Source organism: Malus domestica, chromosome 12 (assembly GCF_042453785.1).
Source record: "Malus domestica chromosome 12, GDT2T_hap1".
NCBI classification, from domain to species: domain Eukaryota; kingdom Viridiplantae; phylum Streptophyta; class Magnoliopsida; order Rosales; family Rosaceae; genus Malus; species Malus domestica.
This window is the reverse complement of record NC_091672.1, coordinates 19,925,772-19,941,007: the sequence shown is the minus strand read 5'-3', so window position 1 is coordinate 19,941,007 and position 15,236 is coordinate 19,925,772. Positions and strand designations below refer to the sequence as shown.

Here is a 15,236-nt window from a genome sequence, read left to right as displayed (position 1 = left end):
TTTTTTATGTCGGCAAATTGATCGTTTAGGTAAGTACACAGATCTTTGTAATTGAGCAAACTCAATTTTGACATTTTCCGGGGACGGTGAATCCATGTTAGAAAATAGTAGGAAATTTTGACTATGTTAGACGCCGATTGATAGAGCTACATATGAATAAGTTATCACGCAAACAACAAACATGATCGAAATAGCTCAAACGTCCATAATGTCGATTTACATGAATTGTTACATTAATCACCCTAACCAAATGTAAATTTTGCCAATCCAAACAACTCCAAAATGGGAATGAAACACCATAAAAGCCATGAAATTGTTATGAAAAGACCAAGCAAACAAAGGGTGAAGACCAAACAAGATAGTGACGTGGCAACATCCAAAGAAGGACACCTGGAAAACTGGCAGAGTCATACCCTGTTTCAACTCCCACCATCCTTACCGTAGTCCATCTACAACACGCACACAAAGTACTTGCCCGCGCAGAGCCTCAGCCTCCCCCGTCAGTATATCGGTATTTGAAAGTTCAAAAAATCCCAAAACAAAACAAAACCCCAATACTAACTCTCTCTCCTATCTCTCTCCTCTCTCTCTCTCTCTCCTCACTTTCTCTCTCTTCACACCCAACACCGCACCCCCAGTCTCGCTCCACTCTCTCTCTCTCTAGCAGTTCTCACTAACGGACGCCTCTTTATCACACTCTCTCTCTCTCTCTCTCTCTCCATTTTCTGCTGGCTTCTCTCACTTTCTCTTTCGGTTCAAGATCTGGTTTTTTCTGATTCTCTCTTCAGAGTGAGGGGAGCTGAAATTTAGGGTTTTTTTTTCTTCTGTGATTTTTTGAGAATCTTCGCTTCGCGTCGCGTGCGTCGCGTGCGTCGCTGCGGAGATTCCGATCTCCGTATCTGCCGCACTTTGTTAAATTTTCAATTTTTGGGTTTTTAATGTGTGAAAATGGAGAGCTTTCGGCCTCGGAGGTCTAAGGTGACGAGCATTGCTGAGAGGAGCGCCGTCGGAGGACGATTCGCCTCCGCTGAGCGAGCTCACAGAAGAGGTCTGGTTTTCTCTGAAATTCATTTTTTTGTTTTGTTTTTGTGGGCTTTTGACTTGTGAGTTGTCTGAACTTCTGACCCTGTTTGGTTGCCGAGAAAGTGGAGGGAAAGAAAAGGAAAGGTGGAAGAGAAAATCTCAGTATTTTTTGTTTTTTTTTGCTGAAAGTTGTTAGTTTATGCCCATGGTTTTTTCGAAACGGAAAGATTAAGCAACTATACGGCTCACTTGAAGAAAATTACAAATTTCTGAACCTAGTAACTAGTTTTTATTTTTCTCAAATTTTCTTCTATCAAATTATCCAGTAAACACAACTATTTATATCTAATTAGCAGCTTTAATTAATTGATTAATTGTTTTTATTTTTATTTTTAATTTTGCTCTAATACGTATGCAATGCAGGTTAATTTTGGTATGTCTCTGTAATTTTGCTAAAGTTCGTGACTTTTTCTGTTGTGGTATTTGCCATGATTTGCTTTGTTTCCACCGGAATGATGAGATATAATTCAATGGCTTCTTTTTAAGAGTCAAAGGGAACAATTGAAACATCCTCTGTTTTCTGCATGCTATTTTCAAGACATTGATTGCGATGTTTCCTTTCCTTTTGATTTGTGAAAAGGGCACAATTGAAATTTCATGTAGTTTTACTGGGTTGGATTCTAATTCATTTGATGATGTCTAATTACTTGTAAATTTTGTGCAGTGGATTCTTCTCAGTTTGTCTATGGTTTGAAATGGTGATCCTCATGTTTGTGGGTTTTGTTTTCAGGAAACAGGCAGGTTCTGAAACAGAGAGACTTTCGGAAATTGGCCTCAGATTCGAGTTCTTGCAGTAGTGGCTCTACCGGCGAAGACTGGGTAATCTCATTTCCTATTTACTAGTTGTGTGTATTGAGCTGCATGATTTTATTTGGGGTTTGTACATGGAAGCCCTTGATAGCGTTACACTTCAGAGAAAGAACACTTCGAACCCAGTAGTTAAGAAAATAAACCCTAGAGTTGGTTTGGATGGTTTTTTTTTTTTCCTTTCTCTTTCTCCAATGGAGCTCATGAAGTGTTTTTCTATAAAAACTAGAGTTCTCGGGGTGTTTTTTCTAATTTACTAATTTTATTTTGCTTTTCTGTTCATTTTGTAACTTGAGCAGAGTAATGAGCCAAAAGATTCCGCTTTCTTTGTTTTTGTTTTTTTTTTCTGAATTTTCGCCTTGTTTGGATTTATATTGGTATTGAAAAACAATCACAATGTGACATGCATGATGAAGTGTGTTAAGTATGTTCTTGCAGTTCCCCTCTGAATTGGGCAGGAGATCTTCACAGCAAGCTGTTGGAACTCCAATAAAGAAGTTATTGGCTGAGGAGATGGTGAGAGAAACCGAACCTAGAAGGAGATCACCAAGCTTAATTGCCAAATTGATGGGTCTTGATGGGCTGCCACCTCAGCAGCCTGCTGATAGACAATCAAAGGGCATTTCAGAGAATTATCTTCAGAAGAAAAGATCGGTAGAGAAAGAGCACAGAAGCAGTATGTCTCATGACCGCCATTCATCTAGGAAGAACTCAAGGGTGCAGCAGGAGTTTAAGGATGTGTTTGAAGTTTATGAACCTGCAAGGATTTACTCATCTCGAGGAAGTGCTAACCCAAAGCTCAGTGATGCTGAAATGGCTTTTGTTCGACAGAAATTCATGGATGCAAAACGCCTTTCAACAGATGAGAGGCTACAGGATTCAAAGGAGTTCCATGATGTGCTTGAGGTGCTGGAATCTAACAAGGATATTCTATTGAAATTCCTTCAGCAACCAGACTCATTGTTCACAAAACATATGCATGATCTGCAAGGTGGTCCTCAATCCCTTTGTGGTCGCATAGCATCTTTGAAGCCATCAGAAGCTCAAAAGTATGAAAACATTGACCTTGGCTTCACATCAGCAAGAGAGCAGAAGCATCGCTGTAAATCTCCTCAGAAGCATCGGGATTCTTTTTCTAGCCACTCTGACAGTAGACATCCTCTTGAATCATCACTAAACCGACCAGAAGTGAAAATTGAATCTGCCATTCATCCTACAATTCATCCTACAAGGATAGTTGTTCTGAAACCAAACCTTGGGAAGGTGCTGAATGCTCCCAAAACATCACCTTGTTCTCCTCGTGCTTCTATGTTAGATGGTGGCAAACACGCTGAATTTCTGAGCATTAGAAACAGGGAGGCAGAATCATGTGGAAGGAAAAACGTCCAAGATAATGATGGGCATCTGAGACACAAGTCTAGAGAATCTAGAGAAATTGCTAAGGAAATCACAAGGAAAATGAGAAATAACTTTAGCAGTAATTCTGTGCGTCTTTCCTCCTCTGGTTTGAAAGGATATGCTGGTGATGAGAGTTCTTGTAGCATGTCTGAGAATGAATCTGCAAACGAGTCAGAGAGGATGTCGGTGGCTTCCAGGCATTCCTTTCACATAAGTAACCACTCCAGGCCTTCATCGTCGTGCTCTACTGAATCATCTGTGAGTAGAGAGGCCAAGAAGAGGCTCTCAGAGAGGTGGAAACTGACACACAAGTCCCAAGAAATGGGACCTGTGAGCAGGGGCAGCACACTTGGTGAAATGCTTGCTGTCCCAGACAAGGAAACGCGAGCTGCTAATTTGAATGCCATGATTGGTGAGGCAGGATTCAGAGATACATTTTCTACTGAAGGGGGTGGACCTCTGGGTATCAGCAGTAGGGATGGTTGGAAGGATGGATGCATCAATAGTTTATCAAGATCAAAATCTCTTCCTTCTTCATCTAGTGTGTTTGGAAGTTTTAAAACAAGTATGCGGTGTGAAACTGTACATAATGACAAGTATCCGATGCCAAAGGATACAGTCCCGCACGAAAGACACCGTATAGTAACTGGTAATCTTGATCTTAGAGAAGGTGTTCACAAACAGTCTAGATCCAGAAACAAAACATCTTATTCGTCTCCCTCAAGTAGGGAAGCTCTTGACATTTCACCTGAAACTCATACTACTGAGAATAAAGATAGAACTGACTTGGAAGAGAACAATCAAACCCAGAAGAATGTTGCAGTCTTTGAGTCACCACCTAGTAATGCTATGGATGCAAGTCCAGTTTCGGCAAATTTGGTGGATGTGGATGCATCCAAGCCTTCTGAAACTCCTGACGTGTTCCTTCCAGAATTATCATCTCATATGTCGGTAGAAGGCTATTCATCTGGTGGACACCAAGATAATGCAATTCCACAGGTTTGTGTTCAAGTTTTTTCTTTTTTCTTTTTGTGTGTGTGTGTGCGCGCGCGCGTGTGTAGTATGATAATATCACTGCTGCAATGATATAGAATTGTTGGAGACCTGTTTCTGTTGATATTTCCTGAACTGATTTCATCTTTGCTGTTCCCAACAACATGTGTATGTTGCAAATTGCTCATTGTGGGATGTTCATTATTTTATCACAACCATTTATACAAACAAGTAGATGCATCAATTCATCATACCGTTAACGTATGTCGCTTCTAGATGTGTTTGAAGTTCCTTCCCTGCTCAGTTGGAAGCAGGGCTTTGTATTTAAAAAAAATTTGTCTCAAATATTTTCATTAAATTTCCAGGAACCCTCAATCAGGCCACCCCATGAACAGGCAGTCCCCTCTAACCAGTCTGTACCTGGAATCGAATCTCCTGCAAGCTCCAAGGAAGCTGAGCAGCCCAGTCCGGTTTCAGTTCTGGAAGTTCCTTTTACTGATGATGTGTCATCTAGTTCTGAATGCTTTGAGAGTGTCAGTGCTGACCTGCAAGGTAATTGGAAGGCTATTTATATTGATTATATTTCTTTTGTTTCTAGTGTCAGTTCCTATGAATATGTGGGTGCTAATGTGCTAATGTTGCATGCCTTCTTCCAGTATCCATGGAATATGTTGGTGTTAATGTGCATATAGATTGTTGTAATGAAGCCCCGACAGTAAGATGATACTTACTAACCACGTAAAATGTTCGTATAAACATAGCGACATATTGTGTGTGAAAAGTCAGTTGATTTTATTTTTTAATGAATACACATAAGGAAGCACGCAATTAGGTGTTGGGTAAAGGATATGCTTTAGTCATTATCTTCTAGTCACTGATGGGAGTTAATTGTTGTTTGAACTGAATCCGCTTTGAGTTTTCTTACAAATATGATGCACTTGTCTTCCCACTGTGTTGTGCATTCGTATATTTAATTGACCTCTTCCTTTTGTTTGCTTTAATGTTCATCTTTTATTTGGTTTGTAGGGCTTCGGATGCAGCTTAAGCTACTGAAGTTGGAGTCAGAACCATATGAAGAGGGACACATGGAAGTGTCGAGTGATGATGAAGTTGGTGATGGATCTACTGGGTTGTCAGATGCAAGAGGATTTTGTAAAGATGAAAAGAGCTGGGAGTCTGTATACTTGGCCGATACCTTAACTGAATCTGGTTTAAACAATGCTGATCCGGCTACCTTCTTGGCAATGTGGCACACCCCAGAATGTCCTGTGAATCCTTTACTATTCGAAGAACTGGAGAAGAAGTACTACGGTCAGACTTCTTGGCCAAAGCCCGAGAGGAAATTACTGTTCGATCGAATCAATTCAGGGCTCGTGGAGATGTTTGAGCAATTCACTGATCCATACCCATGGGTAAGGCCTGCGAGCAAAAGAATTGGTCCCAAGTGGATTAATCCAAGTGCAGCCGAAGATGTTCTGTGCACATTGCTAGCAAGCCAAGAAGAGAACGCGAACGAGGACAGTCTGGAGAAAGAGCTGCAACGTGACTTGCTGTGGCTGGATTTTGGAGACGAAATAGACGTAATAGGTAGGGAAGTAGAGAGGAAGTTGATAGAAGAGCTAGTAGCAGAGGTAGTGTAGAAGGCCAAAAATTTCAACCGAAGTTTTTTCTTTTGTTTTTTTGGTCAATAAGTTTAAATAGAATATGTAAATGAAGACTTGAAATTGTAGTTTCATGAGAAGATGAATAAATGGGATGGTCTTTGTTAGACCAAAAATTGTTGGTAGTTATGACTAATGAGGTAGAAAAGAATGCTTATTGACTACATAATTACCTTGTACCGATAAACTAAAGGCTAGTTTGTTATATTATTTCTTCTTATACATCGCTAATTCAAGTGAATTGAATCTGGTACTATTAATTTAAAGGCTCGTTGGTTATAATATTTCCTCCTATCCTTCCGTACGTGGTATATGGTTGGTGATTTTCCATAGCTGGTAAAACCACAGAAGGAAAAAATTTATTGGCTACATAGACCAAATACAAATATAATAAAACTTGATATACCACAAATCTAACATGGATCAGACTGCTAATAAACAGTAAATAACCATTTAAGGAAAATGAAGAATTTTTTATACAAATTTCCTATCAAAGTTAAACCTAATTTCTTATATGAGCACAACAGCAGAGCATAATTTTCATTCAGAAACAACAAAAGCAAAGAGAGAGAAAGATAAGCATATCATGGTACTGTCACTATCCTACCAAAGCTTTTCATGGCTGGCCTTAGACCTAGTTTGGGAGTGAGGTGCTTAAAAAAAAAGCACCTATGAAAAAAAGCTGTGAGGGTTTTAGGTGTTTGGTAAACTGAAAAAAAGGGCTTATTTTGGAAGCTGCTGTGAGAATAAGCTGAAATCAAAGGAAAAAGCTGAAGCTGCTATTTGCAGCTTTGGAAAACTGGCTTTTTTTTAAAGCACATGGAGCTACAGTGCTCCTTTAATGAAAAGACCCACTATCAGACTGCTTTTTTTTTCCAAAAGCACTTTTACAAAAAAGTTTACCAAACGCTCTGCTGCTTTATTTCACAGCCGCTTATTCTCACAGCACAGCCGCTTATTCTCACAGCAGCTTTTTTTCAAAGCACAGCAATACCAAACCAGCCCTTACTCCTTGTGCTAGCCCTAAGCTTTGCCTCTTCCTCCTCTGATGGCAACGAAGAGAAGTACAACCAGTTGCTTGGAATATGGGTTACACCGGATCGCATCCTAGCAAAGGGCTCTGCAATCCCACCATCTGGTCCTAGCAAGGGACAATATAGTCCACCACCTGGTCCATTTCCATCGAGCTTTGGTAAATTACCAAAAGGCCCTTCAATTCAACCGTCTGGTGCAGCAGGTGAAGAACATGGAACCGGAGTGACTTCATCACCTCTTCGCAAAATATCATCAAGAGGATTGTATTTTGGTATGTTGCCAAAGGGTACTCCAATTCCGCCATCTGCTCCTGGTAGAACACATAATGCAGGTCCACCTGAGACATAAGCATCAGAAAATTATTAAACTTTTTTGTGCTACAAAGGAGCACTACAACTCCTACCGTCTTGTTCTAGCAGTAGCATAAAATAATAGTGTTAGCTGTTTGAGATCTTATGAAAAAGATGAATGCATCAATTTAAGCATATCCCTAATCTCTATGAATGCACTGTGAACCCACATAGTTCATCTTTTATTTTTCATTTTATTTTATTTTTCTTGATTTGCTAAAAAACATTGTGTCGTTGTATAATATAAGTTGTACATAATGAGGCGGATAAAGACTTATTAGCCACTTTTCTAACTTTATTATGTTCTTGCATACTTGAGGCAACGGAATGTATGTCAATGGCGATCGAACGAAATCCCAACAACAGCAAAAAGGTTGCCTTTATTATGTTTACCTCCGACCTAAACATATTGTATAAATATCATACTATGGATCGTATAAAAGAACTGGTTCATAAGGAAATGTTCTCGTTTTAACATGCTATCATAGCCAAACTCATTTAAAAACAACATCCACCATGATTCAAATCTGAATCTAGTTCGTGTATCAGTAAGGAATTGCGGGGGTCAAGAAACCTACGTTGAATGAAATGAGGACACTGAAAAGTTTTGTGGTATTTAATTAGCAAAACTGTATTATTAGATATGATGACGCTTATTAAGTAAGCATATGAATGGCCATGGTCGTTGTTTTGTTATTCTAGCAGTGGAGGATTTTGGATTTTCAAATAATAGGGTCATGATTTCGACCAAAAAAATTGATTGGACCATTTCGTTGAGCACCTGGTAGGAACATGTCTATTATTGCCAACATCTATTGAAGGCTTATGCCAACATATGCCAACAACTAGTATGATATGTAGAGGCTTGTCAAGAGTGGCTATAGGAAACTGTAAAGTAATGTTGAATACGGCCAAGACTTGTCAATTGAAGCATTTCATCATTTTATGGGCACAATAGAGTCGCACACAAGAAGAGAGAACAAGGCATGGATGATAAAAAAAAAAAAAAGTAGAAGGAGGAGATTGTAATTTAGTTTGCTTTAATTGTTTCTACTATGGTCAAATACAATTCATATATAAATCTACATAATTTTTTGAAGAAGTTGGAGACCAATGATCCCATATTAACTCTACCACTATATTCTATTCTAGTATTAAATTAGTCAATTAAGATCCACATGTACTAATGCTAATGAATTGAATTTCGGTAATTAGTGTCAGGTATATAGGTGGATTAATACGCAGTGACATAAGTAATTAATAGTGGAATTTATTCATGCCTACAATAAGGCTATAGAGGAAGCATATTGGCTTCAAAAGATATTAGAGGATATAGTCCTGGGCATATAATGTGATAGTTTGTCGATTTGGGCAAGGCACAATGTCTAAATTGAAAAGAGTCATTTGCATTATAAAAGAGATAGTGAACAATCTCTACTATAATAATAATATTTTAAGGGCATGAAGAGGTTATAGACCTTCCTACAAGTACCGCAAGTGTGGGCGAACATGCCAAGTGATAGCAAATTACTTACTAAGTCCCAATATATGTGACGGGGACTTAACATTCGAAACAACTACTCTCGTATGAAATATAAAGTCATAAGATAGAATGTGCACACAATTGTAGATAGTCAACTGATCCAATTATTAAAGGTTTTCCTATAGACTGAGTTGATCATCGAGGAGAATGAGGCTAAAGCCAACATAATCAATGAATCAATCGGGCAAAACCTAACTGAGTTGATTGGAAATCCCAGTCTAAGTTCAATAGGCAAATTGGTTAAGCATGATTCAAATAAGTTAACACACCATATATCTCATTCGTATGGTGGCAAAGTGTGTTGTCTGAAGTTTTAGATTTTATATTTATACTTAATGATATTGATATCTTATAATAAGAAGAACAAAGCAAACTATTTGTTACACTTATGGTTCCAAGATACGCCTAGAATTGGCAGCAAAAAGTAGTGGTACGATGATACATAGAATCATACATAACATACATAAGATATTAAGCAGAAACGAAATTACGATAAAAGGGCAACAAACCCTACTCTTGAGTGCAACTGCGCAAGAAATATCTCTACACAGTGGCAGAGCCACATAGAGGTCAGGCTAGGCCTAGACCTATCCTGGAATTGGACGAATATATATGTATTTGTGATAGTTTTGAAAGAATTGTTTGTATTGAAAATGTGTAAGGTTACAAGAAAGAGAACTTATACAAGTGGAGAAGGATGTCGTGAGTCACCCGATGAACATCACACACCATGCTTCACACACTAATATTCTAACACCCATACTTTACACATTAATATTCTAACACCCATACTTTACACATTAACCCATACCTATAACCCATACTTTGGATATTAGATATTCTACCCATACCTATAACCCATACTTTGGATATTAAATAATCTAACACTCCCCCTCAAACGAAGGCTAGTATATTCATCAAGCCAAGTTGGACCAAAAGAGTGTTGAATTGAACCCGAGACAATCCTTTGGTGAAGATGTCTGCTAGTTGATCTGTGCTCCGAACAAAAACAGGTTGAATGACATCAGATTGGGTTTTTTCTCGAACAAAATGACAGTCCATTTCAATGTGTTTGGTTCTTTCATGAAATACAGGATTAGATGCAATGTAAATAGCAGCTTGGTTATCACAGAAAAGAGGCATAGGCAGTGTTCTCTTGAACCCTAAGTCGTTGAGCAAACCTTGCAGCCAAATTAACTCACAGGTAGTAGATGCCATGGCACGATATTCAGCTTCTGCACTTGATCGAGCCACCACACTTTGTTTTTTGCTTTTCCATGTCACCAGATTTCCACCAACAAATGTACAATATCCAGTAGTAGATCTTCGATCAATTTTGGAGCCACCCCAGTCTGCATCTGTGTAGCCAACAATGTGAGCATTTCCGATCTTCCTCATCACAATCCCAGTTCCAACAGTGCCTTTCAAGTAGCGCAAGATCCTTCGAACAGCTTGTAAGTGAATTGATCGAGGAGCATGCATGAACTGACTGACTAGGCTCACGGCATGCATGATATCAGGACGAGTAATGGTAAGGTAAATAAGTTTCCCTACCAATCTCTGGTATAAACCAACGTCTATCAGTAAATCTCCATCTAATCCAAGTTTCTCTTTGCAAGCTATTGGGGTTGCCACTGGTTTTGCCTCAAGCATTTTGGACTCTTGAAGTAAATCAAGTATGTACTTGCGTTGGTTCAAGAGCAAGCCTTTACTAGATGAAGCAACTTCAATGCCTAGAAAATACTTCAGAGTTCCTAGATCTTTAATTGCAAACTTTTTGTGAAGAAAGCCCTTAAGTCGCTGAATTTCTGTCAAACTATCACCAGTCACAATGAGATCATCGACATAGATGAGAACGACAAGTTTACCTGCTGAACTATCTCGCACAAATAGTGAGGAATCTGCATTGCTCCTTTTAAAACCAATGTTCTCTAACACAGAACTTAACTTGGCATACCAAGCTCGAGGAGATTGTTTGAGGCCATAAATGGCCTTGTGTAACTTGCAAACCATGCCCTCTTCTTCTTGTGGATGTCCCGGAGGCAACTGCATGTACACATCTTCTTTAAGTTCTCCATGCAGGAAGGCATTCTTAACATCCATTTGGTATAGGGGCCAATCATGGTTGACAGCAACCGAGAGAAGCACTCTTACCGAGTTCATCTTTGCCACAGGAGCAAAGGTTTCCTTGTAATCAATGCCATAAGTTTGAGTAAAACCTCTAGCCACCAATCTAGCTTTGTGTCTCTCCACTGAACCATCACTCTTAAATTTGGTTTTATACACCCATCGACACCCCACAGCTCTCATCCCCTTAGGTAGCTTGGTGATGCTCCAAGTTTTGTTTTCATTTAGAGCTCTAAGCTCCTCATCCATAGCTGTTTGCCAGATCAATTGAGAGTTAGCTTCTTGGAATGAGCTTGGTTCAGATGAGGCTGAAATTTTGCTTAGGAAAGCAGCATGAGACGAAGATACTCTTGAGTATTCAAGATATTTTTCTATAGGATGTCTTGAGGCATAACTTACATAATCTTTAAACCAAGTTGGCTTACCCCGATTTCTACTAGGGTTTCTCCTTGGAGTGATCACTTCAGGAGTAATAGCAAGGTTCTCCTCGGACGAAATTTGATTTTGTTCAGTGTCTTCAGTTGATTCATTATCAACAAGTATGTCAGATGATGAATTACACTCAACTGGATCAATCGAAATTTCATTGTTGCTTGGTTGATCTGGAGCTGAAAAATGATGAGGCAGTGCATTGATTTCCATAATTGGCGTGAGGATTTGATCAAGAAAGTCCTCCTCCCCCAGAAGATCTTCACCCCTGGTACTAGCAAAAAAAGGAGTTTTCTCGTCAAAAACCACATCTCTAGACACCAAAAGTTTCCTGCGCTTTGGGTCATAGCACTTATATCCCTTTTGAACAGATGAGTACCCTAAGAACAAACACCTTACAGCTCTAGGGTCCAATTTATCTCGATGCAAGGTTTGAATATGAACAAAGCAAACACATCCAAACACTCGAAGGTGAGACAAGTTAATTTTCCTGCCATTAAGTGTTTCAAGAGGTGCCTTGAATTTGAGAACCTTGCTTGGAAGCCTATTAATTACATATGCAGCAGTAAGAACCCCATGAGACCAGAATTTCTTAGGTACACTCATTTGAAGCATAAGTGATCGAGTTTTCTCCAGTAGATCACGGTTCTTCCTTTCTGCTACTCCGTTTTGTTGCGGAGTACCAACACAGCTCGTTTGGTGAATTATTCCATGACAAGTTAGATATTGAGTAAAAGCATTAGACATATACTCAGTACCATTGTCTGACCTTAAGACTTTAAGTTGGGTTGAGAACTGATTTGTAACAAGACTGTGAAATTCTTGGAACACATTAATAACTTCATCTTTTGATTTCAACAAATACAACCAGGTACATCTTGAGAAATCATCCACAAAGGTGACAAAGTATCTAAAACCATCAAAAGAAACCAAGGGTGCAGGTCCCCAAACATCAGAGTGCACAATCTCAAAAGGTTTACATGACTTGGTTGATGAGACATCAAAAGGCAACCTCGTCTGTTTTGAAAAATGGCAAACTTCACAATCTTGAGTCATCACATTCTCTGAAGTTTTGAAGAGATGTGATTGCACAAGATTAGAGGGATGCCCTAATCGTCTATGCCATAATAGATGATTCTTCAAAAAACCAACTTGAAGACCTCTAGCTTCAACAGGTTGCAATGAAAGCATATAGAGGCCATCTTTATACATGCCTTCACCAATCTTCTTCTTCGTGATACGATCCTGGAAAATCACATTGAATGGCGAGAATATAACATCACAGTTTAAGGAATTTGTCAACCTTCCTACTGACAGAAGCTGAAATGGAAAGGAGGGCACATATAGAGCAGTTGATTCAACATTAGTATCAATTAACTTGACTTTCCCTTCACCCAAAACTGATACACCAGTTCCATTAGCAACAGAGACAAATTGCGGAATAACTGCCTCTTTAAAGTCATGCATATATCTTTTTATATTTGTAATGTGATCAGTCGCTCCAGAGTCTATTATCCAAACATTTGCAAGTTTTCTGGAAGCAAGTGCAGCACTAAATGAGTTTAGAATACCTGACATATCAACGGAAGATGACACCTTTGTCTGAAGAAATTTTGCGAACTGCTCAAATAATTCAGTGGTGCTAGCTTCACTGTTTCCTTTATGAAGATTGCTTTCATCTTTCTTCTGAGTGAAGGAAGTGAACTCACTCAAGAGAGCTGAGGGATTAGATGTGAAGTTCCCAACAGTTGAGGCAGTCTGCAAGCGAGGGACTTGATTTGCACTGCGACCAGGTTTGGTTTGTTTGGAAAAGTTAGGCTTAAGGTGTGGATACAACACCCAACAAGTGTCTCTGAGATGATTCTTCTGTCCACAATGACTGCATTGCATTTCTCCTTTCTTTCCTTTGAAATTTTTTCCTTCAAACCTTCTGTCACTTGCAACGAAAGCTCTAGACTCAGGATCACCAACCTTAGTACTCATAACTTTCCTTCTTGCTTCTTCTCGTTGAACGATAGTGCACACAGTATTGAGAGATGGTAGTTCAACACTCATCAATATGTGGCTTCGCAGGTCCTCATAGGTAGAGTCAAGACTGGATAAAAGCTGAAAGACCTTGTCTTCTTCAGCCTGCTTAAGAAGGATTGCTGGGTCTGTAGTGTGAGGTCGATAGAGATTCAGCTCATTCCACATAGACTTCAGTCTTCCCAAGTGCTCGATAAAAGTCTTTCCATCTTGATTCAAAACAGAAAGACTCTTCTGCAGCTCAAATATCCTGGCTGCATTATTTTGATTTCCATACATCTCCTTGACAGCCTTCCACAGATCAAAAGCTGATTCTGAAAAGCTGAAAATTTCTGATACCTTTGAGCCCATTGAGTTGAGCAACCAGGACATGACGAGCTGATCCTTGCAGAACCATTCTTCATACTTAGAATCACCAACCTTGGGAGGTACGATAGTTCCATTGATGAAACCAAGCTTAGATCTTCCTCCAAGAGCTAAAGTAATAGCTCTTGACCAAGGAAGATAATTAAACTCAGTTAGGAGTATGGAACAAAGACGTTGATTGGGATTTCCATCAGCTTCACTTGAAGAAACTGATGAAGAACCAAGGATGTTCTCGGATGAAGCAGCAAGTATATTTTCTTCTTCCATTTCAAAAGATTTCAGAGAACAGGTTCTTTAGGAAGCCTGCTCTGATACCATGTGATAGTTTTGAAAGAATTGTTTGTATTGAAAATGTGTAAGGTTACAAGAAAGAGAACTTATACAAGTGGAGAAGGATGTCGTGAGTCACCCGATGAACATCACACACCATGCTTCACACACTAATATTCTAACACCCATACTTTACACATTAATATTCTAACACCCATACTTTACACATTAACCCATACCTATAACCCATACTTTGGATATTAGATATTCTACCCATACCTATAACCCATACTTTGGATATTAAATAATCTAACAGTATTGTTTGCTAATGGTTGCAATAAAGATCTTTGTAGTGCATCGGCAAGAGGAGTTTGTCAGTTACTTGGAGCCATGGGTTTGAAATTTGTTGGCGTCAACTAGACCTGGCATTCATGTCGTATTTTTTATATTCGTGTCGTTTTCGTGTCATACTAGATATCCTAATGGGTCATGTCGTGTAACATCCGTTAAAATAAACAGGTAAAATGCCTGACCCGAAATCGACCCGATAGTATTAACAGGTAATATGACCCGACCCGTTACCCGTTAAGGAAAATATATTTTAAACCAATAAATAATCAAATGAAAAACATAATACTAAATAAGTATATACATACCATATTGTCACATCCAAAAAATAAAAATGTATTTAAGTAAAGTCTTTAATAGTTTTTTAATTAATATAGAAGCGTAAAAAATATAAAAAATATATATAAACGCTCGTAATGACAAACTTTACAACTTTCATGATGAGCTTAACTTCGAAATTTGCCACTATAATCATATAAATCATAGATCAAAATTTAATAGTTGATTGTTGTTTACATTTATGCTTCATTGTTCTCATCAAATTTTGTTTTTTCAGATTTTCTTTTTTGAAAACATGATCTATTAGAGGATACAGGAAGATGAATGGTTTGAATCGTTGATATTATATTCAAAGTTTTACGGTTAGTGAAAATATTGCTTGATGTTTATAAAGTTTCTACAAACTATATGACATCGACTCATATTTCATTTAATCATAAATATCGAAACGTGATATCAAAGATCTGAACCGTTCATCTTCTTACATCCGCCAGATGATGATGTTTTCAAAAAAGAAAAATT

At 38.6% G+C, this 15,236-nt stretch overlaps 1 protein-coding gene across 3 annotated transcripts; it reads left to right on the top strand.

Annotated features, from left to right (window-relative positions):
- The first annotated feature begins 492 nt into the window (after positions 1-492).
- Positions 493-6,067, top strand: LOC114820002 (uncharacterized). 3 transcript variants are annotated; one of them, XM_070809784.1, is made up of 5 exons: positions 493-1,048; positions 1,814-1,902; positions 2,329-4,287; positions 4,647-4,833; positions 5,308-6,067. In XM_070809784.1, the coding sequence occupies exons 1-5, from the start codon at positions 949-951 to the stop codon at positions 5,919-5,921; spliced, it is 2,949 nt and encodes a 982-aa protein (XP_070665885.1). In that variant the 5' UTR covers positions 493-948; the 3' UTR covers positions 5,922-6,067. The 3 variants fall into 3 exon arrangements, with proteins under 3 accessions (XP_070665885.1, XP_070665886.1, XP_070665887.1); XM_070809785.1 differs by having other exon boundaries at positions 500-1,048; positions 2,316-4,287; XM_070809786.1 differs by lacking the exon at positions 493-1,048 and adding an exon at positions 1,574-1,695.
- The last annotated feature ends 9,169 nt before the right edge of the window (positions 6,068-15,236 follow it).

Coding starts and splice junctions, on each gene's coding strand:
- LOC114820002 (XM_070809784.1), top strand. CDS start 949: ATGGAGAGCTTTCGGCCTCGGAGGTCTAAGGTGACGAGCATTGCTGAG. Junction 1,049..1,813: donor TGAGCGAGCTCACAGAAGAG/GTCTGGTTTTCT, acceptor TTTTGTTTTCAG/GAAACAGGCAGGTTCTGAAA. Junction 4,834..5,307: donor TGTCAGTGCTGACCTGCAAG/GTAATTGGAAGG, acceptor TTTGGTTTGTAG/GGCTTCGGATGCAGCTTAAG.